The following is a 15,551-nucleotide window of genomic DNA, read 5'->3' on the forward strand; positions in this document are numbered from 1 at the left end:
TCAGCAGCATGCAAGGATATATTCACTGCATTTGAAAGCTCTCTAATGAAGCTTTGAAGTCCAGCTCATCCCAGATTCATGCGGGGAAGGATCTGTAGCCATCGTGGTACTTCTCTCCTGACTTCTGAAGATATGAGACTTGAAAGTAAATAGATACTGAAATATGGATACTCAAATGGATCTTTCAAAACCTACAGCTGACTGTCACGGGGTTTCGTTTGTGTATTACAGGGACTTTATTTCCCTTTTCCTACCACGGAAGTAAGAATGCAGTCCATATTTACATTTAATCACATGCCGCTTTTCGCTTTAGAATTGTGAACCAGAGAACCAGATTTTCCCTATCCTGCCTCAGTCCCACATTCAAGAAAACTGGGTGAACCTAAATAAAAAATCATACGAGTAACACACAGAAAAATCAACAGAAAGGTTTTTACTCTGTTGATCCTTTCCCAGCTTGAGGCTGAAATTCATTTTTCTGTAGAAGCCTGAGACATGCTGCAGGGTGAAATAACTGCAGCATTAGATGGCATGGCATTATGAAATGGTGGATATTGCTGGGTTTTATGCTGCTTCTCCATGGTGCTCCCAGTACACCTGCACATACTAGACATACAAACTCTCTAGGAAATGCTTGTGTAGTGTGTGGAGCCACACACATAGCCCATGGTGAACCTAATTACACCCTCCAGCCACTCCTGCAAAGCTAACAATAAGCAAAGCTAAAAAGTATTGAGCACATTTGGATTTTCCAGTCTCTGGAAGGGTATGTACATTGAATTAATCTTACAGCTGTGTAGTCTCCACTGAATTACTGTTTCCTTTCAATTTACTAATGATAGTGACAGAGCACCTAAGAGTGTGAGTAATGGGTGGGTAGGGATCACAGTATTTGGGTTCTCGCTTCCTTGCTTTCTTTTCTTTGTTCAGTTTCTTTCCTTCTGTTGGTGTCAGGGTATTTTTAGTTCTTCAAGGCTCTGTCTTCTACATCAAGAAAAAAGATTAAATCCACTTTTGGTCTATACTTTTTAGGAAGTGTGTGTGTATATATGTAACCTATATGTGCTGTGGCATACATCTGAGGTTACAATGTCTTCATCAGCTCCATTTGAATTCACTACAAAAAAATTAAGATAGAAAGGAAGATCAAAATTAAGAATTAAGATAGAAATGGCTGTTCTCAATACTGTTTCCCCATCTCACATTAATATTTGCCACATGTGATGTCCTTTGGATACTGACTCTGTTGTGGATTTATCCTCCACAGATCATCTTCCGGAAGATCAGCGATGTCAAGAAGGAAGAAGAGGAGCGCCTGCGCCAGAAGAACGAGGTGACACTGAGCATCCCTGTGGACCACCCTGTGCGGAAACTCTTCCAGAAATTCAAACAGCAAAAGGAGATGCGCAACCAAGGCTCAACCCACGTCGACCCGGAAAGGAACCAGCTTCAGGTGGAAAGCCGGAGCGTGCAGAACGGGGCCTCCATCACGGGCACCAGCGTGGTCACCGTGTCTCAGATCACCCCCATCCAGACCACCCTGGCCTACATGAAAACCAGTGAGGCCGTGAAGCAGAACAACCGGGATGCGATGGAGCTCAAGCCAAATGGAAACGGGGACCAAAAATGTCTCAAAGTGAACAGTCCCATGCGGATGAAAAACGGGAACGGGAAAGGGTGGCTTCGACTGAAGAACACGATGGGGGCCCACGAGGAGAAGAAGGAGGACTGGAACAACGTCACAAAGGCCGAGTCCATGGGGTTGCTGTCCGACGACCCCAAGTCCAATGACTCGGAGAACGGTGTAAATAAAAACCCACTGAGGAAAACAGACTCTTGTGACAGTGGAATAACAAAAAGTGACCTTCGCTTGGATAAAGCTGGTGAGACTCGCAGCCCCCTGGAGCACAGCCCCATTCAGGCGGATGCCAGGTGTCCTTTCTACCCCATTCCTGAGCAGGCCTTACAAACCACGCTGCAGGAAGTCAAGCATGAACTCAAAGAAGATATCCAGCTGCTAAGCAGTAGGATGGCTGCCCTTGAGAAGCAGGTGGCAGAAATTTTAAAATTATTGTCTGAAAAGAACGTATCCCAGATCTCTTCCCCCAAGTCTCATTTATCACCCCAACTACCCCCCCAGATATCCTGTCAGGATATTTTTAGTGTTTCAAGGCCTGCATCACCTGAATCAGAAAAAGATGAAATCCACTTTTAGCATATACCTATGTGTATATATGTATACAGTATATATGCAGAACTGTATATATACCTTTATACATATATATATATGTGTGTGTATACGGTAAATATATATACATATATATTTTCACTTGCATCCAATATGACTTGAACACACCAAGGATTTTGATATGTAAATATTGCATGTCCAGCTGGATTCTGGCCTGCCAAAGAAAGCAATTATTAACATAGATATTGCTTGTATAATATGCAGTTGACTGCATGCACACTTTACCTTTATTTATAATCTCTATTATGTAATAAAAGAATGACTTTTGTTTAACAAAGGCAATGTACTATTTAAAGAATCAGGGTCTAACCTGCCAATATTGCCATGACAGTTTTGATCTCAGGCTGGGTGAATTGAGCTTTTATTTCCTCACTGTCTTTTCTGCCGAGTTAAACAGTAGATTAATATGACGTGAAGGACACGTTCAGACTCCTGTTAGTATTGTTTCCTGGTATCATTCCATGACAATATACTGTATATTTGGTGATGAATTCCCCTACTCCTCCTACGGGGAGGGCTCAGCTCAGTGGGCAGGGAAGGGCACCGTGCCTGGTGCTGGAGTGGATCACTGGAATTTATTTGTGTGGGTATTGTGCATGCACAGCCTTTTATTTCAAGTATCCTCCTGCTCTGTTAACATCCTAAGTAAGAAATAATAATAATAATAATAATAGCAATTTATGTAACAAGATGAAACTAACAGAAACTCAGTTGCACTGAGTGTTTGGGGGTAACTTCTTTCGTGAAAGCCTCCTTTTACTGATGGCATTTTTACTGAACTGTTAGAGTAACATTATGTAAATTCTCTTTGCAGCACTCAGTGATGGTGTCCGGTTCTGTCAGTATCTTCATTAGCATGTCCCATTTTTGTAGGGTTGAGATTGCTCTCCCACTGTCACCCCCATTGCCCTTGGCAGAAAGACTTTGCATGATGTCTGAGCAAGGGAGAGAACAATTGTAGTTCATCGTCTTGTGAGCAGGTTTGAAAGCCCAAAGTTAAAAGGCTGAAGTTAATCCCCTTCCACTCTCTTTCCTGAGGTCGTTTATCAGTCTGCAACTGCATTTAGAAAGAGAGAAAACAACCATTCAGGGTGAAATTCCCTTTAGTCTAAGGCACCTGGATGATGATGTGTGGGTTGGAGAGTGGTGGGTGTGTAGGGGAGATGGAGTCCTCCCTAGGGTGCTGCCTGCTGCTCTTACCTTGGACTCATGGAAGGTTTCAGTGCAGGAGGAGGGGACACTTCAAGAGCAGGCTTGCAGTGCCCACCCAGCCAGTCACCATAGTTACTGATTCCCTTAGGTCTGTGTCAGAGGCTCTGACCCACCTCTGAGCTGACTCCCATCTTCCAGTCTTGGATCACGTTCAGATACCATTTCCATCTCCTAGGCTGGAGCATTACTCTCCATGCGGTGTTGCTGGCTTAGCAGGGCTGCAGCAGGGCAGGCTTTGCACTGGATCCTATTTGATCTCCAGTTTTGAGCTGAGATTTTGGACTCTGCTTGTGTCTGCGCCTGAGAGTGGTTGGGTTTTTTGCCTCTCCGTTTGCACTGGTTTGAATCCAGGTATATGCAATGCATAGCAGAAACTGCCATTGCAGCTTCAGAGTTGTTGCCTAGTATGGCTTGAGGTCAGCCCAGCAGAGCACAATGGCTTCTTCAGAGAAGGATTCCCCCTGCCCCCAATTTAAATGACCTCTTGCATCAGGATCCCATGTTTTCAAAAGTGCCTTGAGTAAAACACATATGTACCACAAGGCATCACTATGAATCAGGTATATCAAATGTATGTTTATAATTAGTGGGCATCCTTACCACAAACTGATATTAGATCCATTACTTAACATTAGAAAACTGAACTAAACTAAAGTAAATCGCTTCCTGAAAAACTAACAAAAACCCCAAAACCCAAACAAATAATTTGCAGTAGTGGCAATTAGGAACCTGCATCTTAGGGTGAACGTATTTTCAGCTATGAGACCGAAACCTCTAAACCTCAAAAAGCTCATAAGAAAGCCAAAGAAGTCATTGCTTCTATTGTGTCAACTTATGGAGGCTTTTGGGGTGATGGTAGTCTTTCATATTTGCTTTCTTTTCTGTCCTGTTTCTGCCCCTTTCTTTAGGAAATTATAGACACTCAAAAAAAAAAAAAAACAGTTTAAAAAAAAAAAAAAAGAAAGAAAACAAGAGGGAAGTATAAAAAAAGCCACAGAAAGGGAAAGCTCTTCCCAAAGCCCGGTGGTCAGACCGCCCGATCATTATAGTTCTCCACAGCTGCGGTGGCTGCTGTCAAAATTTTCAGTGGTATTTTGCAACTGCTGTTCTGACACAAGTGCAATTCCACAACTCTGCAGCCGTGCTTTGGACTGCAAGAACAATCTGCACCTGCAGAACAGCAGGACCTTCCATGTCCTACAATAAATCCCACCCTGGGACTCTGAAATAATGGGGGGGTTATAGGCTTAGGGAGTTACATGATTGCTGCAGGCTGCTGGAGTCTGCACAGACCTTGTGGGTACAGTTTAAGTGCCAAGCTTTGAAGTGTTGAATGTTGTTGCCTGACTTGGTTTGCTGGTCAGGACAGACACAGTGTGACTGCCCAGAGCTGCCTAGTGAATAGGTGAGGCACACAGGCTGTCTAGGGGCCAGGTTTTGGTAAAGTTCCTTGAATGCATGAATCTGCCATGAAGAGATGCTGCAAAAGAGCCAGCAGGATAATGGGGGGTGACTTTTTTAGAAAGCTTTAGCCTTAATGGCATTCCTCTGCCTTTGTGACAGACTTCTTTTCTTTCTGTGTAACTGATATTAATTCTAGGTAGAACTGCATGGCATGCACAGGGATCTCTGTTTAGGATTATCTTGCAAGTCAGGTGTAATTTTGTGCCACTTTACAGTGAGAGAATGTGTTAACAGGATTAATCTGACCTTGAAAATTATTTGGGCGGGCCCAGAATGTCTATTACAGTTCAAGTGCAACTTGAGTGGTTAAAGTGTGTAGTGGCTAAATAGTGTAAAATACCAAGTTCATGAAACAAATATGGTGTTTCCAGGTCTATTCCTAATGCTGCTTTGACTCTGATATTCCAATATTATCCGTGGCAAGTTCAGTGGAACCAGCTTGTACCTTGTAGGAGGCAGTAGCATGATGGGTGTCCTGCAGACACAATCAATGCAGCCTGTGGGTGGGCTCTCCCAGGCTCTGTGTGATGGAAGGGTGGGCAGCCGGGGGCCCAGTTTGTGGATTTGCTCTGAAAATTTGGCTTGTACAATTCTGAAGGACTTCGCCTCCTGAATTCACGACGGGAGCATTACGTGTTGCTTCGTGGAGTCGTTCCCGGTTCGCCTTTCCCGGCCCCTCGCGGTTGTGCATGATGCGATGAGTGTGCTGCCCACTGGGACATTCCTTTGCTCTTAGAGAAGCACGAGTCATACTCTTGTAGCTCAGGCTTGACTGAAAGCAACCACCTGTAGTCATTAAGTGCAATAAGGACACCAAGGTGTCACTTCCACCCAAGCCAGTGCTCAAGCAGCTACTCACTGTGCGGGGGGAGCTCTTGGCTGCATGCTCTCCTTTCCTTTAGGAGCTGTATTCCTGTACAGATGTTCCTGCCAGGTGCTGGTAACAGCATCCTTAGCACTTACCTTGTGCTTTGTGTGTTCAAAGCATTTTACCTGCACACGAGTGGATTTTATCTTTCTGGACTTTGGAATAGAAATAAAATGTGTACAGAAAAGTAAACACTTTTCAAAGCAAATGAACTAGAGTACTTTTAATAGCATTTTTTTGTGTGTAATGTTGCATATACAAGGTAGAACAGCACTTCAGGATAGTAACTGAAAAAAAAATATTGTTGTAGTGAAGATTCAGTTCTTCTGAATCTGTATTTGTAAATCCTTTTTTCCCCATTTTTCTGTCTTTGCCAGGGGACAGGGGTTAGAGCAGAGCTGACTCTGGAAGTGACAAACTTAAGCTTTGCCCATTTTTCTTTTCCCTGTTCTGCAGAAGTAGAACAACTGTAGGGACTTGATGCTGCTGGCACCAAAGTTTGGGTTTATTACTAGACTCAAGTTCAGTCTTCATTTACCACCACATGGAAAGTACAGGTGTTGTACTGAAGGTTGTACAGGTGTGCACTGAAGGTTGACTCTAATAATCATATTGGACCTTAATATGTATTTTGGATCCCAGGACAATTTTAGAGAACTGGAAGCTGCAGAAATAACATTGTCCTATTTGCAAGCTGAGAGCAGTCGTTCTGGAAGTAACTGAGACAGTTCTACAGACGTCATCGTTTGCATGGGTCAGAAAACAGATGCTGTGCTCATGAAATAGCTTGGAGGCCTTTTGGGGGAAAAGATGCCCTTAACTGGATGGGAAAACAAAAAAGCCAAATGTTTAATGTGAAATTTGGGAGTGAGGACATAGAGAGATACATTATAAGGAATTGGCGCTTTTTTACTTGGATTTTGAGCATTTAGAAAACCCAAGCCTATCTTTTTGGATGTTGGAACTGGACAGATTGTTTCTTAAAATAAATATTTTTTTCTAAAGTGAGGTGGCATCAAAGTGATACCTGTTTGTTAAAAGAAGTGTTCAAATACAATTTTCCTACAAAAGAGGCTTTGAATGGGTTTTGTTAATGTTGCTTTTAATAGGCTGTATCTAAAAGCTCTCCTTCAGTTCCTTTCTTTTCCTTTTGTACCAGAAGCTCCTGTGTTAACACATATCTTCATATCTGTAGGACCTATAATGCTCTAACAAACTTGTTAGAGAGGGTTTGAGGAGTGGGATTCCTTTGGAGGAATCCATCTCTTCGTGGCAGCCAGGGCAGTGTGGCTCTCCTGTCCTGAGCTGCAGTGAGAGCTGTGAACACTGAACAGCAGTAGTTTGCATTTTTCTTGTCACTTCTCATCTGCTCTGATACCCTTCAGGGAATTTAAGGAAGGAAATAGAAAAGTCGACGCGGTCACTTTTCCTGGATGGCCTCAGCCCTTCACACATGTCTGTGTGGTGCTTTCCCATGGAGCCCACAGGGAGGAGAACTTTGATCTATCTAGATTTCCACATCTGGGAATATTTTTTATAACTTTATTTTTTTGGTACAAATGGATAACACAATATCTGCGTGTTTTATTTGGTTTAATATGTTATAGTACATTTCCAAATGAAATACATTCTTAAAGCAAGGTACTGAATGGAGCTAAAATAGACAAGAAGTCCACATTATTTCTGGCAGAAAAGTGGTGAATGTTCTTACTGACATAAAGAATGTTGTGCAAAGATCAGCTGTGTGATATCTAACAAATGACAAACAAACTAAAATCATCCTTACTGAGGGTGCATTTAGTCAGACACAAAATTGACCTTGTAGTGCACAGTGGGACAAGAAGGCATATATTGATTTTGAATACTCCAATGGTAGAAGCATTCAAAAAGGGCTTGACCAGGCCATGATGAATAAATTGTATTTATTTATTATATTATGCTATGTTAATCAACTTCCTGGTGCATGGCAAGTGGAAACAGGAATCTGGGGCAATATTCTCACAAACCTTTTTATCTGTTTTCTATAAAATAGATAAATGCATTTCTTCACTATTTTCTGCTTGGAGTTGTAAGCTTGCTTGGCCCACAATCTGAGACTATGGGTGTGCACCAACTCTGTATCTGGCTGTCCGCCATGAATACATCAATTAGCCTTAATTAAAAGCCCTATAAAAAGGATTTTGTATTAGGTTGAGCTCAGCCCTCCCCCCTCCAGTGACATGAGTGTATTTTGTCTGCTTCAGAGCAGATTCAGTTCAGACTGAGCAATGGCAGAGTATATTTCTGCCTGCTTGCAGAGGATGTATAGACACACCATATGGATACATACCTGCCCATTTGGAATGGGGAATCAGATCTGGTTCATTTAAGACAGGTGTTTCAGACAGGTGGGATAAATCCTGCTCTGGAGGTGCCAGTCTCTCATCATTTACTGTAGAGTAATGACTTCAGATTAGACACTTGATTTGTAGACTGCTAGAGGGTAAATGGAGTGAATCCAACCCATGATTCAATCTCCCAGCCTGATCTTGTTTGTATAAAAAGGTGTCTCTAAAAGAGTCTGCTTACCATCTTTCCAGCACTGAAGCACTTTCACATAGATGTGACTGACAGTACAGGGAACACTGAAATGCCTCAGCATGCAGCCAGAGACAAAGTGTTCACCTCCTGAATTGTTAATTAGAGATTTGTAAAGACCAAGGATGCTCAATACTTGGCTTGCAGTGATCAGATTTTTAAGTTTTTACCCCAATACCATGACAGGATAGTCCAGGGACCCTCACTGTCACAGGTATATAGCAGTTGAGGTGCTCTTCATCATGATGTGTGATGCCGAGGCACAGATGGGCATCACCAGTCAATTTTTGGACAGTGAAAGACTGTCACCTATTTGGGATCTTTGGCTACTCTGGGGTATTTAGGGTAATAGGAGTTTTATTGCTGAGCTGTGTCGTGCAGTGGAAAGATGACAAGGCTTGGAAATGTCCAGTGAAGGGAAGAGTTGTAAAGAAGAGCAGCTTCCAAGGCAGACAGAGAGTGGTGATGGCCCAGGTCACAGCAGAGCCCTGGCTCTGTGCTGTGCAGTGGGAGGAGAGTGGGGAGAGGGAGGAGAAGGATGTAAAGAATGGTGTCAAAAAATAGTGACAGTATTCCACTGAAGGCCATATTGTCTCTGCACAATGACTGTTTGTGTCTCCAAAATTTATTTATTTGGAATTTGGCAGACTCCTCTTTCCTTCAGGTGGTGTGTAAGGATGAGGCTGGCAGACCTTTCTGGGGTGACAGCTGTGGGTCAGGGAAGGGCCATTAGAGGAGACTCAGATATATATCCTTAGAGGGATATGTGGACTTCAGGAGAGCCAAAGCTCTTCCGGTTTGCCAAAGACCTGTTGGAAAGGGGCACAGTATTCAATGTATCATCAATATATGGATTCTATATTTGAAGCTCAGCCTGCTATAGGCATGGAGGGTTAGACCAAGTGATTTACAAAAGATCCCTTCCAAGCTATGATGTTTTACCATTCAGTGATTCTGTAGATTTTAATAGCACAAACAGGAGGTAAAATTGGAAGCTTCTTAGTTACATTCCATTATTTTCTGGTTTTTAGTTTAAATATCGTACTGAGGAATGTGGTGCCAATTTTCAAGATAATGACTGTTTCTAACAGCCAATAGTCATCAAGCAGACACCAGAGAAATTTGGCATATTCTAAAACTATGGCATATAAATAAATCAAGCCTTTCACCGGGCGTCAGCTAAAATCCACGCTTGATGCCAAACACTGAGAATAATGTCTCGGTGACTATGCAGTTTCTGGAAGCAGTGGGCTAATACGGATGCATCAACAACACCCACACCCTCTTCCAGCCTCATCCCCAGTCCAGTGAAAGCTGATTACCGTGTCTGAAAATGCCATCAAAAAAATCAATAGCATTTGAGCTGGTTTTCGGTGTTGCCCTGGCAAACATCCAAGGCTGTAGGAAATGTATGAAGGGCAGTGGCAAGTAGGTTTCTCATTAGTGGCTGGATCTGGGGGTGATTCTCATCCCTCTGGATTCAGCCTGCTCCTCTCACTGTCTATGTGGACACCATTGCTGAAAAGGCCTCGGCTTTTCCAAAGGATCCAGGCACATCCATGGAGCCTGTGCACATCACTAGTCTGCCCCAAGCCCCATTCCCAGGCTTATTCCCTGCTTGTCTAGGTAAATTAAAAGGTTTACACCTGACACTATTGGATTTACATGACAAGCTATTTTTCCAGACTCAGCAACCTCCTTGATATCTATGATGGCTCACAGGATTAATCACAAAATCCTTTCCAATCTTAGCAGCAAGTCTCCAAATTAAACAGGAATAACAGGACAAGCCTTCTGCCGTTCTGAGGGCATTCTTTTATTAAACAAACATTCATTTTTATTTTATTTTATTTCTGGCCCTTTTGTACAGTCTTGAACAGCACAGTGTTCCATAGGATAGCAGGGATTGGAGTGTTTTTTGGATTTTAATGAGCCAGTTTGAGAAGGAGAACTCAAGTGAGACACCAGTTTCACACGCAGTCCAGCGTCTGCCACGTGTGTGACCATTTCCTCTGATTTCCTCCTCCAGTTACACCTTTGGTGAACTTCACCACCAGCAGCAATTTGAACTGGTGCCATGCAGTGAGAGTAAAAGTTCTCTTCATTTCCTTGGGCAGACCCTAGGGCTCTCCTCAGCATCTCCTTGTGTGCTGTGCCAGGACATGCAGGCACTTTCCTGTCCTGGACTTGGTTTCAGAAGAATTTCCTGAGATATTGCACCTCTTTTCTCTGTCAACACATCATTTTCCTAGGAAAAAAACACAAAAAGCAACATTTTCTGACTGATCACTTGGGAATCCACTTGCATCCAAGGCTGCTGCCAGGACCATTAGTGGGAGGTCACAGTTCAGTTTGTAAATTGGGTGTCTTATCTGAGCCCTCATGGTAAAGGGCATTTTTTTCTAAAGGAAAACAAAATTTCTGCTCTGCTTCTAATTAGTCCTCTGTTGTCCCTGCAGGATTAATTACTGCCTTCTTCACTCGAATCATCAAATGCTGTTTGGCAACAGCTTCTTTTTTTTTTATGATTTTAAATATAATTAGGATCCCTGGCACTACAAACAAGCTCAATCAGGTTGTACTTTAAAATTACATAGCTGAAATGTCACCTAAACTGATAGTTTAAGCTTGGCTTTTGAATACCAACAACCCCATTGCACTTGGCAGGTGTTCAGAGCTCATCACTTTGGAGTCATCGGTAGGTCAGTGTGAGCATCCTTCTCCTGAAATCAGTCACAGAAGGGATTTTATTCTGCAGCTCTTCCCTAGTGGGGCTTTTAGAAAAGAATCATGGGTGGAAGGATGCAGTGGCACCTCCCAACTCTTCTTACTGCCTGTTGGTGCTCTGTAGATTCACAGCCACATCTCTTTTTACTTAAAGGAAGGGCTGAGGGCCACCAACTGCCTAATTCTATAAAATGGTAAATTCAATTTATCGAGTGGGAGAGGCAGTAGCTAGCAATAAGGCAGGATTTGGGTTTTAAAAATCTGCCTGGTGGGAATTGGGCAAGCTACCAGAAAGACAATAAAGGATTTATCTGACAATGCATGCCAAAGGAATGCTAAACATGTGAGCAGGAGAATTTATTGATACCAGAGGAAAAGCTCATTAGCGTTAAAGTGCAAAGCAGGTCTGTAAATGTACCTTTCAGCTGTCCTGGTAAAATCTCTGTGCTCAGACAAGGGGAGCTGTGGCTTGTTTCTATGGAGTGTAGAGCTGGCTAATCAGCTTTCCCAGAAAATTGCACACAAAACGTGTTTCCTCAAATGTAATAGTTAGCACTGTTTTATTAGCATGGGCACATTTCACAACTAACCTCAATGTCAGCCTCCCCCCGCTGCTGGTTTCACAGTGATTCAGAGATGCTCCTAAAGCTGGTACTGCAGTATTTCTCCTAGGACAGGTTTGTTCTCTTACTTGCTTGTCACTGATTGTCGATTATTTGCCCTTAAACAGATTTGTGGCCCTGTAAGGGATGTGGGACACCCCAATAAGCCTGCAGCTTGTGGGGCTGCAGTGGAGATAAAGGTTCACCATATTTTGTCTGGAAAACATGCCAGCCATAAAAATACTCTTGCTAACTGTTTAAAGCTCCAATGCCTTATCAGCACAGTTTATGTAACAAAGTCCCATTAGTACTGCAAACCATTCTCACATGAATTAGGACATGATATGCTTCATAAACCTTACATACCTATTGACTGTTGTTATGCATAGTGCACTTGGCTGGGTTTTTACATGCAGGTGTAGCTGTATGTCTTGGGTTAATTTCTATGTGTTTTGAAAGCCTTGTAATATGAAGAAGAATATTTTGCACAATGAAAGGCAGTGTTTCCCTTTCTTTGTCTGTTTGTTTATCTCTTTTCTCTTTTTCCTTCCTTCCTTCTTTTCTTGACTTCTTGTTTACTTGCCTTGTAACTAGGCTAGGAACTGGTAGAAATGATTGATTAAGTGATGTTGCATCAGCAGATTTAATGAGATAATGATCTGTTTTGCTATTTGTGTTCAGAAGAAATAATATGCTAATAAGAATTGTAGTTAGAGTTGATTTTTTTAATGTCCTGCTTAAATACCAGCCAGTGACTGAGTGGTTCAGTAAAGTGGTCTCAGCAGATCTTCTAAATTGTATTCTCTATTTCGGAGGTAAATATTTTCAGGCTTTGAGCATCTTGTGTAAATATTCTTATTGTCAGTGGAAATGTTTCCATTAATTTCTCTAACTCTAACCCAGTTCTTGCAGAGGGACCAGGACAGTGAGTTCCAGCGTGGGCTGAGCTTTCTTAAAACTGAGAACTGTGGGTACTAGAATTTTAATTTCAGGCCCTTGCCTAATGCAAATGGGTCCAAGATTTCATGCCCTACTAAATGCTGCATGCTGATTGCAGGCAGAAATGTAGAGGATGTGTTTGAAGATGGGGACAGCAAGGTGAATTGCCATAAAAATCAGCTGAACCCATCAGGGAAAGGCACTTTTTAATTAACACATATTTGAATCCAAAAGACACATTCTCAGTGTCTGAACTGCCAGTAATTTCCATCCAAAGTAACTTCTCAAAATTCATGACTGTCTAGAATATCCTTGCACAAGTCAGATATGTACATAAGCTGTGCAAACTCTCTCTGGGGAGAAGCACAGTTAAAAATAAAGTTATTATTGCTACCACAGAGAGAGACGATGACAGAGACAGGGGGTTGAGCACCACAGGGGGTGAGACTGAATCCTGCCGTGCAGCCCCCCATCTGAGCACTGCTGATTCAGGTGTGGGCAGATGTGCTCAGGTTTTGAGTCCTGGTTGTGTTTCCTCATCTCTGTCCACACCTGGAGCAGAGCAGAGCATCACAGAGGGAAGGGGCAGCTTGTATAGGACTTCATGAAGTGTAGCCCCCACCCCAGACCAGGCTTCGAAGAGTGAAGTCCTGGCTCTATGAGGGCCAGTTTTGGCATGGTTTTTAGGATTCCTCCCCTGCCTCCCCCATCCCTCTGATATGCTAATGAGTTCCCACTTAGGTTTAAGCAACTAGTCACTCTAAGCTTCTAAATGAAGAAAAATATATGAGGAATATATACTGGGAGGAAAGGAGTGATGAGGGGTGGGCATGATCTTGCCCGTGTCCGTGCACCCTCAGCTCTGTAGTGGTGTCTGTCGAAATATCCTTGTAAGAGAATGCTCACACTATTCTCACAATTAGTGTCAGGGGAAGATTTTTCTAAATGAATTGTCATCGCAGAGGACCTTGTTACAGTCAAAATATGGTACTACTTTTCTAGCTTTTTTTTCTTAGGCTTCCCCCCTCACTGCAAATAACAACTGAAAACTAAACTGAGCAGGAGCTGCTGCACAAGCCTGCACAGAGATGCTGAACCTAAAAAACCAGCATGCCCTTGTGGGATACCCACAAGGTCTGTGCTGAGCATCCATCCTTGGCATAACCTGCCTTCTCTTTCTTTTTCTTTGCTGAAATGCAGCTGCATGGCCAATGTGCATCTTTTTTTTCTTTCCATGTATCTCCAGACCGGCGCTCCCTGCCCCACACTTGTGCTGAGGCATCTCTGTGCACCCCTGAGCACCTAACAGGGGCCATGTCAACTCGAATCCCTGGTTTGTGGGAGTCTTTCCACTAACATTAGCAGCACTTTCAAAGCATAATGGGCTTTAAAGCCTCCTTTTTTACCCTGAGGTCCTTACTTTTGAGTTCAAATTTCAAGGTGTCCCACTAGCTAAAAAACCACCAGGTGGTATAATTGTGTTTGTGCAACCCTCATGGAGAAGTTGGGCAAAACAACTGGTTTTAAAAGCTCATGTCGGAAAACCTGATCTACAGAGTAACTGCAGCTTTTGAATGTATGTGATTCGCAGACACTGGACTGTGAGGAGGAAAAATATTTTGAGAAAACTCTTTTTTTGCAAGTAAGAAGTTGGGGGAAAGGGTTATTGCTCAGATAATGTTTCTTTTGTTACGACTTGCTGCTCTTTGTACACTAGCCAATGCAAATGACATTCATGTTCCTGACAATATTTTTGAACAGCCCAGCTATCTTTTTTGCTCTTGTTAATATACTGAGGATTTGGGGGGATTTTAAATGCCTCTGCCTTTCAGGATTATTTCTACAAAAGCAATTGAGAACTGTATTTTGACAGCAGGAAGCTTATAAAAACCTAGAGAAAAAAAAAAATAAAGCATTTGAAACTGAACAGCTGTTGAAGGAATGCACCTCTGCTACCATATCTGATCACATCAAGGAAGGACCATCTTTCTACTGAAAATCACACATCAGTTTGTACAGAGGGGATGCTCCCTTGACCACTCGCGTGACTGCCCAGGAGGAATGTGTGGGAACGCTTTCGTTGGTCGTGACTCTCCCGTCACTTTTGGACGTTGCCATGTGTGGTCGGTTGAAATCGGTTTTATCTGTAGCAAGCTTCTTGTTGCACTTTTTCTGTTTGCTAAAATTCAACAACAAGGAAAATGTGGGTCACTTTAAAGCATTGGCAGACAACTGTTTCTAACCCAAAGGATTATGGGTTTTAGCACAATGAACTGTACTTCTTCAGGGAGGATCAATGTCGATTTTTTTGTTCCACACGTCTTTATTTACATGTGGCTATATTTTCATTGATACAGAATAAAAAGTGCATTTTATTGACCTTGAGCGTTTGTGTTGTTACTTCTCTTAAGCTCTGGCTCACCATAAAAGTGATAGCTTTTGTTTTCCTGGCCAAAGCCAAACACAATTTGTTGAGATTAATGAGGAAAATATAATGTAATTTTTAGGTGGCTTGGGGATGGGGGAGACACATAAATCTATTGTTAGAATAGAGCTTCTCTACAGGACAATAGGAACAATGCTTGGCCTTTGTCCTCACTAGCCTGAAGACAATAGGAAATAAATCAAGCTGAGCTGGTCACAGGTATCTCATCGATCAAACTTCTATAGTATCTAATTCCCTCTCACAAGCAAATTGAGGTGAAGAGGGAGTACTTTATCTAAGTGGGTAAGAAGTATTGGCTTATAACCTTTTGTTCATAAAATACTCCATTTTATTTGCTGCAAATGTGTAACCTTGCTTTGAAAAAATTACACTTCAGATGCAAAATGAGGATTGGGACTGTGGAATAGAGGCAGAAGTGTTTCACTTGATAATTTAAATAATTTCTAAGACATATGCTCCCTTTACTTC

General features: G+C 42.5%; 1 protein-coding gene across 1 annotated transcript in view; it reads left to right on the forward strand.

Annotated features, from left to right (window-relative positions):
• KCNH5 (potassium voltage-gated channel subfamily H member 5) overlaps positions 1-15,016 on the forward strand; it is a 166,446-nt gene extending 151,430 nt beyond the window's left edge. The window contains exon 11 of the mRNA XM_064659421.1: positions 1,268-15,016. Within this exon, the coding sequence (XP_064515491.1) occupies positions 1,268-2,215 (948 nt within the window). The 3' untranslated portion in view covers positions 2,216-15,016. The remainder of the gene's footprint in view (positions 1-1,267) is intronic.
• Positions 15,017-15,551: the final 535 nt, after the last annotated feature.

This window comes from Pseudopipra pipra, chromosome 6 (assembly GCF_036250125.1).
Source record: "Pseudopipra pipra isolate bDixPip1 chromosome 6, bDixPip1.hap1, whole genome shotgun sequence".
In the NCBI taxonomy this organism is placed as follows: Eukaryota; Metazoa; Chordata; class Aves; order Passeriformes; family Pipridae; genus Pseudopipra; species Pseudopipra pipra.